Source organism: Hyperoodon ampullatus (genome assembly GCF_949752795.1).
Source record: "Hyperoodon ampullatus genome assembly, chromosome: 2".
In the NCBI taxonomy this organism is placed as follows: Eukaryota; Metazoa; Chordata; class Mammalia; order Artiodactyla; family Ziphiidae; genus Hyperoodon; species Hyperoodon ampullatus.
The window spans coordinates 2,217,826-2,232,906 of NC_136915.1; the positions used below are offsets into that span (position 1 = coordinate 2,217,826).

At 63.6% G+C, this 15,081-nt stretch overlaps 1 protein-coding gene across 4 annotated transcripts in view; it reads left to right on the top strand.

Moving 5' to 3' along the window:
* Positions 1-426: 426 nt before the first annotated feature.
* TP73 (tumor protein p73) overlaps positions 427-15,081 on the top strand; it is a gene marked incomplete at its 5' end in the record, with an annotated part of 46,407 nt that continues 31,752 nt past the window's right edge. For all 4 annotated transcript variants that reach the window (XM_079698491.1, XM_079698492.1, XM_079698493.1 and 1 more), the window contains 2 exons: positions 427-494; positions 896-1,016. In XM_079698491.1, the coding sequence (XP_079554617.1) occupies positions 427-494; positions 896-1,016 (189 nt within the window). The remainder of the gene's footprint in view (positions 495-895; positions 1,017-15,081) is intronic.

Genomic DNA, 15,081 nt, shown 5'->3' on the forward strand with positions numbered 1-15,081 from the left:
TCCACATATGAGTGATTTCATATGGTATTTGTCTTTCTCTTTCTGACTTATCTAGTAGAGACTTGAAATTCGTGCTCCCAAGGGGCCCTGCAGCAGCCCCATGAGGGGATGCTGCTGTCACCTCCATTTCACGGGTGGCATCTTTGAGAAGCTCCTGCTGCCCAGGCCCCCAGCCGGGTCTGAAGCCAGGCTGCCCACCCCCAGGCCTCGGTTCCTGCCCCCAGAAAGGGCAGGATGAAGTGAGGGGCTGGGTGAAGGGTGTGCGCCTGGTTAGCACGCCAGGGCGTCCTCGAGTGGTCATCGTCGGCCCCGCCTACCACCTGCGCCCGAGGATGCTGGCTGAGGAGTGCAGAGGATGCCCTCCCAACCCGCACTCTTGTCCTTTCTTCCTGGCAGAGCGAGCTGCCCTCGGCCGGGAGTGGGAAGATGTCGCAGTCCACCCAGTCCACCGCCACCGACGAGGGGGCTACGTTCCAGCACCTCTGGAGCTCTCTGTGAGTACCTCGTCTGAGCCCACTGGACTCGGGGGCTGGGATGGACTCGGGGGCTGGACAGGGAGCTGCCGCCTTGGGCTTTCTCCTGGGGACGCAGGGTCCAATGTCTGGGCTTCTTCCTCTGACCAGCCCTCCAGAGGGCTTGGGGCCAGGGGACAAAGCCTGTGTGTGGCCATGCCAGCCTGGCACTCACACCAGCCCTGGAGAGGCTGGTAGGTAAGGGAGCCGGAGGCCGCACGGGCTGAGGGTCAGGGAAGGAGCGGAGGAGACAAGGGGCTGAAGGAATCCGTGGCGGTGGGAGAGGGAGCTCCCCCAGGAGCTGCGGGCTGGCCTTGAGCTCCAGGCCTGGGCCATCTGGGCTGATGGCTGTGCTCCCTGTTCTGTTTCCCTCCTCTGTCTAGGGAGCCGGACAGCACCTACTTTGACCTTCCCCATTCTGGCCAGGGGAATGATGAGGTGGTGGGTGGTGCGGAGGCCAGCATGGATGTCTTCCACCTGCAGGGCATGACCACTTCTGTCATGGTGAGTGGGCTGCCCTCTGCGGAGGACTCGGGATAGGGGCGGTAAATGTGGACTGTCCTGTCCTGGGAGCCTGCAGAACCAGGAAACAGGCTCTCAGGTGTACGGCTTCCTCTCTGGGGTTGTCAGCACATTTCAGATGGCAAAGTGGAAAATGTATCAGCTCATGTAACTGTCAGTCCAGGTGTAGGAAGGTCTTCAGGCATGGCTGGATCCAGGTGTAGGAAGCCTTTCAGGCATGGCTGGATCTAGGTGTAGGAATGAAGTCCGGAATGGCTGGATCCAGGTGTTCAAACAGCTGCCTCTCTGTCTCTTGCTCTGCTTCCCCTGTGGTGGCTTTGTTTGGAGAACGACCCCTCTTTGCCCAGAGTCCAGCATGCCTATCTCTGAATGCCTATCGCTGAGCCATCCCTGTGCCTCTGATGGCCTGGGTCCCCTGAAACAGGATCAGGATGGAGTGGAGTGGTGTGGGCTCTGCCCACCACAGGCACTGACTTATGGGGAAGAGCGCCCCGAAGGAAGCTGGAGCTGCTGTTTCCAGAGGAGGGAGGCTGGATGGGGGATGCAGGGGCACCTGAGGCCCTGACAGCCGCCAGCCCTGCGGTGTCTCAGGCCTTGCCACGCTGGAGGAGGGTTGTGATAACCGGGTGGTGGCCATACTCCTGTCTCTCTCCCTGGCCACCCACTGCCAGGCGATGGTGGGCCAGGAGGTGGGGGGCAGGAGAGACACAAGAAGGGTGTATAAGGACCCCTGGCCCTGGGGAGGCCCAGCGACGCCTGCCGTCCCCAGCGCCCCCTGTGGTCACCTCCTTGGGACAGCCTCTGCCGGACCCAGGGCTGCTCTGTCCTGCCCACAGGCTTGCTGTGCAGCTCCCTCAGACAGGGACTTGTCGTGGGACCTTGGCTAAGTGCGTAAGGGAAGCACCTGGGTCTGCCGCTTGCAGCTCCCCAGATGGCGGCTCCCTGGATGGCGGCTCCCTGGATGGCCGCTGGCCCCCACAGCCCAGCACAGTGGCCTCGGGGCACCACGCCAGGCCAGGGCCAGTGTGCAGGAGGGAGACGGAGCTGGGAACTCTGGAGGCGGCGGGGGGGCTCAGGGTCCGGCCCCCTCCCCCTAAAGCCCCTTCCAGATCGGAGCCCTCACCCCAGCACACACCCGGCCAAGGCATCTGGTGAACAGTGGGGACCATGGGGGCTCCGGTCGTGGGAAGGAGCCAGGGTCAGGGGGGTGAGGGACGAGGAAGGGTCCCCACGTCCTACGTCAGTGTCCGTTTCGGATGCTGGGCTGGCCCAGGGCCCGCTGGACCACATGGGGCAAGGAGAAGGCACCTGCTCGGGCAGTCGCAACTGGGGCAGGTGGAGGTCTGGGGGGCAGCGAGCTCCCTGTGACGTCTTTGCTTCTGAGGAGCCCCTCAGAGTGGACCTGAGGAATCTGCCTGCCCAGCCCAGGCCTCCTGCCTCTGCTCAGGACACCATTAGAGCAGAAACATCTGTCTATTATAGTCCCATTTTACAGGTGAGGAAACCGAGGCAGACGCTGGGCCTGGGCGGGGCCAGGTAGTGCTGCCCTGTCCCTTGGGACCATTTCCTGTCTGCCAACATCTCCCCAGGAGCCAAGGGTCCTGACCTCTCACGGTCCCGGTTGCCCCTCCTGGACATCAGTGTCCTGGCGCCACTGTCTTGGGTGGGTCTCAGCCTGTCAATAGTGATGCTCTGGGCTAGGATGCCTGGAGTGTTCACCTGAGCCCTACTACCTGCACTGCGGGGTGGGGTGGGGGGGAGAGAAAGAGAGAGAGAGAGAAGACCCAGGGCTCTGCCTTTATTGGGGCTGAGGTTGGGGTGCCTAGGGTTTGGGGGGTTGATTCGTTATTGGTGAATTTAAAACATAACAGTGGAATTAAACTGTGAAAAGGAGAAGTGGGGTCACTCCAGGGTCCATTATCTGGTCAACCAGGGCTTTCTGAAAGGGAGCCTTCAGGGATGAGGCAGCTGGGCTCTTGACCTAGTTGTGTAGCTGTCAAGGTGCATGTCTTTGAAGTGGGTGTCCCACCCATCCAAAGCCTAATGTCAGGTACTTACATTACAATCAAAAAGCAAATTGTCAGGGCTTCCCTGGTGGCGCAGTGGTTGAGAGTCCACCTGCCGATGCAGGGGACACGGGATCGTGCCCCGGTCCGGGAAGATCCCACATGCCGCGGAGCAGCTGGGCCCGTGAGCCATGGCCGCTGAGCCTGCGCGTCCAGAGCCTGTGCTCCGCAACGGGAGAGGCCACAACAGTGAGAGGCCCGCGTACCGCAAAAAAAAAAAAAAGCAAATTGTCAGACACTCACCCTACATCCACTCTGGGGAGGGACAGGAGCTGCCCCCAGGCTCCAGGGAGGGAGGGCCCCTAATGCAGTCTCCTAAGAGGCCTGTCTCTCTAGTTCCAGAAACCCCCACCTCCCCTCCTCCCAGCTGCCCGGCTCACCCCCTGGAGGGCAGTAGGCCCAGGAGACCCCGACAACCCAGTGTCAAGAGCGGACCAGCTCTGGGTTCCTGTGGGGCGGGACGCCCCCCTCCAGGGAGGATACCTGATGCTGAGCAGGTCCGGGCCAGGGAGGGCAGGACACCCCTCTCACCAGCCGTGGGGTAACCAGGATGGAGCCTCTCACCTCTGCCAACAAGAGGGCCAAGTCAATCAGCTAGCGACACGCCTCTTAGTAAAAGTCCTGCAGGTTCGCAGAGGTGGGGATGCCCAGAACCACGCTGGCCCTGGCTGGGGGCAGGGGTAGGTGGGGGGAGCCGGGCCCCCTCCGAATGCCTCATCCTGACCCCTGCCTGACATCGTGAGAGCAGAGACTGGTCTGGGGCCTGGCGTGTAGCCCAGCCCTCACCCTCATGTATCCCAGCGCAGCTCAGAGGGAAAGGTGAGGCTCAGAGACACAGCTGGACAGCTGGGCAGCTGGCTGCAGAGCCCACTGCCTAGCTGCCTTGCAGAAGAGCCTCTGCCTGATGCGTCCAGAGGCCTGGAGCAGGGGCCCACGGAGTCCAGGGTGCAGGCAGGAAGCTCCGCAGAGCTGAACTGGGTGGTGTTGTCTTAAAGTCCAGACTGGCAGCCGAGAAGGCCTGACCTTCTGGCCAGAACACAGCCCCGGCAGACACTGTCCTGCTGAGGACGACCTGGTGATGCTGGGGTGTGGGTGGGGACTCCTGAGTGCCTCACCCCCACCCCCGTGGCTCCATCCCCACCCACCAGCAGGTCCCTCATCAGGGGAAGCCTGGGGCTCAGCGGGGAGGTGGGTAGACCCTCCTCCAGGCTGGTAACAGGTCAACTGCTCCCCAGGCCAGGCTCCAGGTCAAGAAAGCAGCAGCTGCAGAGTCAAAAGTTCTCACTCGCCGCCCATCCTGTAGTCATGATTCAGGCCCTTGTAAAATGCATGCCTGCACTCGTGCACACACACACATACACACATGGGCTCCCATGCCGCTCCCTCTGGCCGCTGTCCTCTGAGGTGATGGGTGCCCATACCCCAGCCCCAGGCTCTGGGGCCACCCCCACTCCGGGTCGTGGGGCTCATCCAGCAAAAGGCTGAGGCCAAGGCAGGCACAGTCCTCGTATCAGGGTCACTGGTCCTTGGGGGTGGCACACACTGTGGTCTGGGGGCCTTGGGTCTCCACCCTGCTCGGTTGCCTCGGTGACCAAGCAGATTACTTCCTGCCTGACCTGCAGGTTCCTGAGCAGCACCCCCGACCCTGTCAGGAAACAGACCACTGGAGACCCCTGGGACGCCCTTAACCGCTGCTTCAGTGGCCGGTAGGAACAGGCAGAGTGGGAGGGGCCTCGCCCGAGGAGCCAGTCTGTCCCGGGTTCGAGTCCCCATGTCTCTGAGCCTCGGTGCCCTCACTTGGGGACCTGGGGTGACAGGCCATATGGGGTCCCAGCAGAGGTTCTGCCAGCCCTGTGGGGCCTCGGACCACCCTCCTCCCAAGCCGGGTAGCTGAGGAAGCCGAGTCGGGCAGTTAAAGGAGAAGGAGAAGGGCCCCTATGGGAGCACTTAGCCCCTCGGCCTTGGAGTCCCAGAGCACAGATTCTTGGGGGGGACACTGAGCTCCCTGAGGTCTCTGCAGCCAGGGTCCACCACACCACAGGGCTGAGACGATGCAAAGGGCGTCGGGGGCTCGGAGGTCAGATCCCACCCCCGCCTCTTCTTTGCTTGGAGAGTTATTTGACCCTCTGGGCCTCAGTTTTCTTGTCTGTAGAATGGGCCAGTGAGGATCTAAGCCAGGATTGCGAGGAAGACTGATGGTGCCTGACCTGTAGGAACGCATGACAAACACTAGACGTGATGCTGAGACCAGGGACAAGGGCTGAGTTTAAGAGAGCTGTTCCCCCTGGAACCCAGAACAGTGGAACCAAGGAGGGCTCCGGGAGCAGCTGCTTCCAGCCCAGAGCCTGCTGTGCCAGGGAAGGACCTGGCGCCCCAGGCCCACCTTGGAGCCCTTCGGTGGAGCTCCTGCCCTGTGTGGTGGCCTCCAGTTCTAGCTGTCCCTGTAGACCCCCGGCGGCTCACCCACAACAAGCACCTATAAAACAGGCCCCCACCTCCTACAAGAGGAGAGCGGGGAACACCCGGCCTCCTGTGGGCTCGAAATGAGGGCTGCCCAGAGGACACGAGGTGGGAGGTGACTCCTAGGCCGCCGGCGGGTGCCGTGACAAGGGGAAGCTTGTAGGGTCTCCCCTGGCCCTGGAGGCCCTCACAGTCTGAGAGGAGCATGGACAGGATGAAGCCCCCATGGTGAACGCTCATGGGGTCCCGAGTAGGCAGCGGCCGTATGCATCCCGTGCTGGGTCTGGGCCTGGGCTTTGGGCCATGCAGGCTTTCTGATTCTCAGTGTCCCTCAGGACAAAACGGGGGCAGGGGGACTTCCTTGCCGGTCCAGTGGTTAGGACTTGGCACTTTCACCGCCGAGGGGCCTGGGTTCAATCCCTGATGGGGGCACTGGGATCCCAAAAGCCTCCAAGAAAACGGAAGGGGGCAGGGCTCTGGCCAGCTGTGACGATGCACGGAGGAAAGGGGAGCTCGGTTGAGGATGCGGCTGGTTGAGGTTGAGGCTGGCGGGCTCTCCTCCCTGCCCATCCCTTCCGGGTCTCCCCCGCCCATCCTCCCGGAGTCTGAGCGCCTCCTGCCACCCTGGCTGCCCATGCCTGCCCCCTCCCTGCATCCCTTCCTGCCTCTCCTGGTGCCTTTCTCCGGTGACAGCTGTTGTGGGCGCCTGGGCCCTAGAGGGGGCTGTGTCTGGGGGCTGATCCACCCTGGAGCCCCGCCGGCCCCTTCCCAGGTGCCCAGTGAGCTATGCAGGGGACAGACACCAGGGTTAGAACCTGCAGCCACTCGGGGCCTTGAGACCCCAGCAGTCACCCAGGACAGGTCTTCCTGGCCTGGGGAGGGGGCGTTTCTCCCCAGGCCTGGGAGCCAGGAGGGCACAGTCCGGTAGTACACTCCCTGGAGCAGGCATTGTCAGGGAACAGAGCCATCCCCCAGAGGGGTCCCGTGGGCCGAGGGAGGGCCTGCCGCCCCGAGGACGTAGGGCCGGAGCTCAGGTTCAGTGAGCCCCACCAGCCACCGGATCACAGAGCCACCTGCCTGTGGGTGTCCGCAGGTGGTGTAAGGAGTTTGACCTGAAGTTGACACATCACTGGTGCCCTTCTGGTGACTCACCCCTTCCTGCGCAGGTGGGCCGTGCAAGAAAATACCCCCCCCTGCCCTGCTGCCGCGAGCCCTGCGGAAGTAGTCAGTGAGGTGGAGTCCCGGTGAGTTAAACTCAGAAGAGCAGGCGCTGCGGGCCCGGCGGGGTGACTTGGGAGGGCAGCGCTGGCAGCTGAGGACTAAGCCAGGAAGAGTTCCTGGGGGCAGGGGCCCCGGCTCCCCCGTCCCTGTCCCCGGATGGCCAGGATTTGGGATAAATGCACAGGAAGTGGGTGATGCTCTGGGACAGATGCCGGAGCTCCGGCACTTTGAGAGCTGGAAACGGGCTCTCGTTCATGCTGGGAATCCCAGTCTGGCCCAGGCTCACGCTGTGCGGACCATGCTGGTTCTCAGGCCTCAGGTGCCCCCGCAGTGTGGGTGGGGCGTGGCACCTGTGCCTTCAGAGCTTCCAACAGGGCTCAAGAGAGGAGGTCTTCCCCACCTGACCCTGCCTCCCTGTGGGCAGCCTCCTGTCTGGGCACATGTGTGGCCAGCCCCTCCTGGGCCCTGCCTTGTGCCCTGCAGGCCTGAGCCCTTCGGCCGTGCCAGCCGTCCAAGGTCCCTCGGAGCCCTGGCCGTCTCCTGCCCAAGGTCTTTTCCTGCCTGCTCACTCCCCTGCTGTATGACTCAGCTGTGCTGCGTGACAGATCACCACCAACAGAGGGGCTTAGAGCAGCACCCGTTTATTATCTCACAGCTTCTGTGGGCCGGGAGTCCTGCATGTCCCCACTGGGCCCCCTGCTCAGGGTCTCACCAGGCTGTACTCAAAGTATCAGTGAGGACTGCCATCTTGTCTGAGGCCTGGGACCTCTTCCAGGCTCTGGTTGTTGGCAGAGTTCAGTTTCAGGTTCTTGCTGGCTGTCGACCCAGGGCCACTGTTCTCAGCTCCTAGAGGCCGCCCGCCACACCCTGCCACGTGGGCCCTCCACAGCCTGGCAGTTCGCTCCTGAGGCCGTCAGGAGGAAGTCACCCTGATTAGGTCAGGCTCACCCAGATAGCGTCCCTTTTGATCAACTCGAATTTTGCCCGATGTTGCACAGGGCTCTGCGCTTGACCCCAGGCCCTCCCCCTCCTCTCCTACCTACCTGTGTGTCCCTCCATCCAGCCACCTGCCAAGCCCCCCGGCCCTCTTGGGAGAAGCCCTGGCAACACCCACAGGAATCTCACTGACCCACAGTCTCCCCACCTCACCCCCACCCCCCACCCCGCCCTGGCCTTCCCGCCTGCGGGCATCCTGGGCAGGAAGGCTCTCGGCCGCTGCCTCTGGCCAGAACTTGCAGCCTGGGCCCTGCTGCAGACCCCCTTCCTGAGCACCGGTCTGCCCCACAAACCTTGATGTCTCATTGTGAGTGAGGGACACCTGTGCATTGGGAGTAACAGCCATGGCCACACGCAGCCACGGGGCTTCAGGCCGCGTGTGCTGAGTTGTGCTTTTGGCTGCAGCTGCCGAGGCACCCAGAGCCTGAGCCGGGGACTCCCGGCCCAGCCCCTTGGGGAAAGCGCCTGGCTGCGCGTCCCCTGCCTGGGATCCCCCTGTCCCTCAGCCAGAGGAGCTGGGGGGCTGGACACGTCACGGGCTCCTCGGGCTGGCCTCCCTCTGCGTAACCCCACTGCTCCCAGCTCCCCGGGATGTGCCGAGAACAGGCCGGGAGAGAGATGGGGTCTACATGCCGCCTTCTCAGCACCTTGCGGGTTTTTAAGCTCTCCTTGGGGAATGGAAGTAGCTGGGCTCTGGGGGCTTGGAAACTTCACATCCACTTTCACGTGATCTGGGCCCATTGATCTTCCAGGGATGATCCCGGCCCCTATGCCAACTTTGTGTCAAAGAAGGTTAAGTTACAGTGGATGGTCCTCCAGAAAGGGAGTGGCGGTGAGCACTGTGAAGCCGCTGGGGAGGCGGGCCCCCATCTCTGAGCCCCTGGCAGTGCTGAGGGCAGTGCCGTCCATGCACTGCGATGGGCGGGGCTCCAGCGGTCCTCCTTCTGGACCCCTCCCTCTCATTCCGGGGGCTTGGCAGCAGTGGGGACACGGCCAGCGGCAGGCCGGGCAGCGTCTGGGGCGCGGGCTCTGGGCTGCGTTGGGCCACATCCAGGTGCTCATTCCGTTACCAGGCTCCCTATGGGGTCCCGCAGGCAGCAAGTCTCCCCGAGTGTGTCTCGTCTCTGCTCAGCCCTTTGGGGCAGCCCCAGAGCACCACCACAGTCCCTAGGCAGGAGTGGGATTCGCTCCACCCTGGGCACAGGGCTGGAGGCACCACCTGTTCCCTGCGGGGTGGCCTGGCTTTGCCTCCCGAGCTCTTGAGGGCCCAGGCTGGCCCCCTGATGCTCTGGGGTGGAGGCCTGTGGCCCCCAGGGCCTCCCGTGGGCAGCATCTCAGAAGAGCCAGGCGCAGCCTCATTGTGGAGGCGGCCCGCGGCCCCGCAGCCGCCCCCTCCCTGCGCAGCCGCCTTGGTGCGGTCCGACCCAGCAGTGGGCAAGCTGAGGCCTGCCCTGGACTTTGATGAATAGTCATGAGGAATAAAGGGGTGGGCCGCCCGTTTTGTTGTTAGATGCAGCTAGTTGACAGCACCAAGGCAGATGGAGAGGGCCAAAGTGCCCACGGCCAGCCCACATGTTCTGGAGCGTCCTGTGCTTCTGCCCGCCTAGCCACGGAGCCTCTCTGCCTGGGTCCACCCTGCCGGGCGGCTGCACCCCTGCCCCCGGCTCCCCGGCCACCCATCCCCATGCCTCGCCCCGCAGCACGCCAGCTCCCCGGCGTGTGCAGACCCCCGTGCGCCCACCATGCTGTACGTCAGTGACCCCGTGCAGCACTTCGCCTCGGTAGGTGCGCTTCGTGCATCCTTCTCAGGGGAATTTGGTGGGGCTTTCGCCGTGGTGGAGGATGCACAGGGCATTCTCTTGTCTGTTGCCCTGCTCGGCACCTGGGGCCGGATGGGATGCCGCCATGCAGGGTGAGCAGAGGCAGGCAGGAGGCGCCGAGGGGCTGGGGCCGGCCCCGGGCGCAGAGGCAGGTGCCTGCCCATCCTGGAGAAGCTCTGGGGACCAGTGCCCACTGGCTGGGCAGGACCAACAGCCAGGGGGAGGAGGGTGGGTGGGAGTCTGGTCAGCTGGTGGCCCTCCCTAGAGACGTGCGAGTTTCCCTCACTCCCTGGCTTTGGGCTGTCTGAGGCTCAGGGTGGGCCGCCCCACCTGTCCGGCCCTGCCCCCGGCTGCAGGAGCTCAGTGTACCCTGGAGGCTCTCTTTGCGCCCTGGGCTCTGGCTGGCTGTTGGGCTGCCACCACCTGCTCCCAGGACAAGAGCATCCTCACCTGGGAAGCTGCGGGGGCAGGAGTGTTTCCTGCCGGCCAAACTGCAGGTCAGGGGCTCACAGAAAGCTGGCTTCGAGGTGTGCTGTTGCCCCTCACGATGGCAGTGGGCTGGGCAGAGGGAAGGAAGGGACCGCAGCTTGTGCCTGGCCCCTGTGGCCTGAGCCCCGGGAACCTGGGCTCATTTCCAGGCGTGCCCAGTCCCGGGGGCCAGCGGGCACCAGGCTGCTGGTTGAGCAGGGGCTCCGCTGCTCTCCACCGGGCCTCTTCCCTGCCTGGGAGGTGGATGGCGTGGGGGCCATGGGTACCACCTGCCCTGCGGGAGACCCAGCAGTGGGCAGAGTGTTGGGATGGACAATTGGACAGAGTCCAGGTGTCCCCAAGCTCTGCGGGCGGAGGACAGGAGCCATGAGCACAGAGCCACAAAGAGCTGCGGTCCCTTGGCCCTGTGCACGCCCAAAGGTGTGTTTGTGTGCGTGTGTCTGAGCGTGTGAGTGACAGTGGGTGTGTGTGCTGTTGTTCGCGTTGTGTGTTGGAACAGGTACGTGTGTTTGTGCCTGCAGGGGGGCGTCCCCAGGCAAGGCCATGGGAAGAGTGATGCCGTGTGTGTGGGACCCAGGAGGGGTGAGGGGTGTACGGCCCGTCTACACGGGCTGACCCAGGCACTGGCTCCGTTCACTCACATCTGGAAGCTCCGTGGCCTCTCCCACCCACGGCATGAGCTTTTTATCTGAAACCCAGCCCTGGAAAAGGCCCTGTGCGGGCCACAGCTAGAGTCCTCATGGCTCCTCATGGCTCCCTTCTTTCACTTATTCCATTACTGATCCATTTACCCACTAGCACCTGTCGCTGGGCTCATACAGTGGCCAGGGGCTCCCCAGGGAGCAGCCTTGTACCCCCAGCCTCTCCATGAAGATGGTGCGTGAGCCGGGAGGGACTGTCTCCCTGCCGCCTGGGGGTCTGTAGCCACACACGGAACCCAAGGCAGAGCTAGAGGCCCGGGGACCTGGAGACCAGTGTCCCTGCCCAGCCAGCTGAGAAGCCCCGCGGACATGGAGGACTCTGGTATAATCTTTTCTCTCAAACGAAATGGGTGTCTCAGTGTAAGTCCACTGAGGCTGCAGCTCATCGCCTTTCAGGGAGGGGGAGGGGTCAGTGATGGGAGGCATGGGCCCCCCCGGCTCTGGGCCTTGGAGCGTCGCCTTCCTGCAGGAGCTGTGGGCAGCAGGGGGCCGCTGGCATCCACCCTGCTGCTGCCGCCGCCCCGTCCTGGGGACCAGCAATGGCCAACCCCACCATCACCCGGCTTCCTGTAGACCCAGGATGACTGTGGCCTGTTCATTGTTTGGTCAACAAGTGCCTAGAGCAGCTCTGATGGTATAGGTAGAGGCTGCCGGAGCCCCTTCCGGGCCAGGTGGGCTGGGCTGGGTCTTACGGATTTGTGAAAGTGTCTCCGTTTCCGTCCCAGAGGGAGAGTATTTGTGATCTTACCACTGCATGCAGAGGGGAAGTGGTGTGAACAAAAAGGGTTGAACTTGAGGTCATGCGGTCGCCTTTGTGGTTGTTGGGAGCCCACTGGGCAGAGAAGGAGGCATGGAGCTGCAGGATGCTGTCGGGGCCCCCGCCTGGGTCGCCTGGGGGACCCATCTCTCATTTTTTTCTTTACCTTTTTTTTTTTTTTGCGATACGCGGGCCTTTCACTGTTGTGGCCTCTCCCATTGCGGAGCACAGGCTCTGGACGCGCAGGCTCAGCGGCCATGGCTCACGGGCCCAGCCGCCTTGCGGCATGTGGGATCCTCCCGGACCGGGGCACGAACCCATGTCCCCTGCATTGGCAGGCGGGCTGTCAACCACTGTGCCACCAGGGAAGCCCTACCTCTTTTTTAAAAAAAATATTTATTTATTTATTTGGCTGCACTGGGACCTTTAGTTGTGGCATGTGGGATCTAGTCACCTGACCAGGGATCGAACCCGGGCCCCCTGCATGGGGAGCACAGAGTCTTAACCGCTGGACCACTAGGGAAGCTCCCAGGGACCCACCATTCTGAGCCCCGGTTCTGACGCTGCTGCCCGTAGCCCGCGCTGTGCCAACGGCCCACAGCTTCCCGGTCAGAGCTGAACAACCCCCTGCCGTGGCCCACTTACTGGGGTCCTTCAGCTGGTGCCGGGGTGGGCTTGCTGCTGGTCCAAGCATCTTCTCCCACCTACACAGACCAGCAGCTCACGGGACAGGAGGGAGCCAAGGGGACGCCCCATGGGCCCCTTCTCAGATGGGATGAGCGCGGAGTGCACTCAGACTCTCCAACTTTCTCCGCCCACTCCTCTTTCGGGTGGGCGTCCAGGGACCCCACCCAGCCGCCTCCCAGGCTCCTGTTTCACTGTGTATCAGTTTAGGCTTGCATGAGATGAGAAGGGCAGTGCTAGACAGCACTGGCTCACCCATGCCTGCCTCTGTTGACGGGCCCAGGTCCGTCTGGGCTGCAGGGTCATCGAAGGCTTAGTCTCGGGTGACTGGGCCGGGCCCCATGCCACCATCCCATGAGCCAGGCCCACAGTGGGTGTCGTAGGTGTGTGCCCTGAGCTGGGGTAGCACGGGAGGGCATAGCGCTTGGATCTCCCGTGCAACCTGGAGCAGGGTCCCACCCGTCGCTACGGACGGGACAGCTCCTATAGGAGGGGCAGCCTCGGACAGGAGGACCCCAGGAGGGAAAAGTCAATCAGTGCTTTAAGAAATATTTGCTGAGTGCCTGCTACTGCATATGAGGGCACACAGGAGGAGGGCGTGATCCCTCGTGAGTTCTAGAAGCTGCCTGGGCTGCAGTGCTGAGAGCAGACCACAGGAGGGCAGGGCAAGGCTGGGAGCCGGCTGGAGGCCCGGGATGGAGAGGGATGTAGGCACCTTGGACTGGGTGCGAGCAGGGGAGGGGCAGAGAGCCCTGGGCTTCCAGACGGACGGGATCTGCTGATGGGCTGGGGGTTTGGACCCAAGTGACTGGGTGAAGGGAGTGATCACTTATTCAGCTGGGAAACTGAAGAAGTGGGATTTGGGGTGAAAAGTAAGCGTTCTGCTTTGTGCTGTGTGTGAGACGCAAGCAGCGGATGGAGGACGGTGGGAGGTGGGACGGAATAAAGCGTGGAGTTCCTGAAGCCACGGGAGGGAGGGAGGGAGGGGATGTCCGGTGCGGCTCGGGGCAAAGCAGGTCGAGCCCAACAAGGGCCGCCCAGCGGACTGGAGGCGTCAGGGGAGGTGGTGGGAAGTGGTCGGGTGAGGAGGCTGTTTGATCTCTGGAATAAGGGCAGGAGAGGACCGAGGAAAATGCCCAGGGTTCTGGAGCCTCGCGGATGGGAGGGCGGCGCGGAGCCCGGGCCGCACTGGCTGGAGCAGCGGCTTGGACACTTCGGGGCAGGGGCCCTGCGTGCTGGAGGGTGTGGGTGGAGGTGACCACGGGGGAGTCTGGCACAGGTATCGGGCTCACAGTCAGGGTGGGTGGGGCCCCACGCAGGGTGAGGAGCACCGGGCTCCCCAGATCGGAGCCGAGCAGAGGGAGAGACGCCACCAAGCAGACGAGAGGGGCGGCCTGGGAAGCGGGGGGAGGGGGGGCACGATGCTGGGGGTGGGAGGCGACCCGGGCAGGAGGCAGTCCCGTTCCGTGGCTGGGAGAGGACAGAGCTGAACTGGGAGCAGGGCGGCCCTGGGCTGGGGACGGAGCAGCAGCCTCTCCCTACTGTGTGCTGAGAGGGTGCCAGGCTCTCGGGGCTGGGGGAGGGACTGACCTTCCCGGAAGGAGATGCCAGAGCCTGATTCAGGGGACGGAGGGGTCACCCCACCAGCCGGGCTCGCTGGCCCGGCCTCCCGACCCTTCGCGAGGTTCTAGGTCTACCCCCGCAGCGCCGGCCCTCTGGCATCCCCACTTCCACGTACACACATCCCCCTCTGCCCCCCATGGGTGACTGTCCCTTCTCAGCGGGCGGAAAATCCACCCTTGCTTCCTTCTTTCACTTGGCCAACACCTGGGAGCTGTTCCCGGGCCCCTCCTGCGGCACCAGCATCCCGCTCGTGAGGAGCCTGTCAGCCTGACCTGGATCATGCTGGCCCCATGCAGCTCCCACTCGACTCCGGAGCTAGAGGGTCCCTCCTGCGTTCAGTCCCCCATGGGCTCCCGGAGGGAGGGTTCTGCTCCTCTGAGCCATGTCCTGCCCTCGGCCCTGCGGCTCTCTGGCCCAAAGACTTCCCCCTCTCAAACATCTGGGTCTAGACCTCCCCAGTACCTGGGCAGCCGGTGGCATCTGCCTCGAGAAGCCCCACTGGCCTGGCCGTCCCCCACTGGGCTGCTTTTGTCTTCTTCCTTTGTCTTCAGCCTGTTCTGAAGCCCTGATTCGCTGGTTCTCTGCTGTCCTCTCCTCATGAGAGTTAAGCTCTGGAGGGTGCAGGGTACGGGCTGCGTCTCTGTGCCCGCCGCTGTCTCCCAGGGCCCGGGGGGTGCCCGGGTGATGTGTGTTGAAGGGCTGAGCTGCACCCCCTGCCGGGAAGCTGGTCCTGGCTTCAGAGCTGGAGGGAGGGGCTGGGGTCGGCCCTCAGGACTCACCGAGTAAGTCCAGGTAGTCCCCAGTTCTGCGGGCTGCGCCTTCCCTGCCCCTTCAATGCACTCGTCACAATTGTCCCCACTGAGGAGGGCCGCCTCCCCATGACGGCCCCCTCGGTGTCCTCAGTGTCTGGTGCAGGCGGGGCGTGCTTAGCATCTGCAGGATGGGCAGACAGACGGACAGAGTGGTGGATGGATTAAAGGATGTCAGGGGACACATGAATCAGGCTCTGGGGGTGCAGGCAGGGGGTGAGAGGGCAGACCGCCCCCCAGTGGTGCCCAGGGAGGAGAGGGGAGCCCGTACCCCTGCCTGCACCCCTCGAGCTGGCCCTGTGACAGATCACCAAGCTCCCCACTTTCCTTCCAGGCTCTCAGCATGCTGGGAGGTGGGGTGTAGGCTGGGCTCGTTTCCTGGTGGTTAAAAAAAATCTCTGCATCCCATGGGTCACCTGCC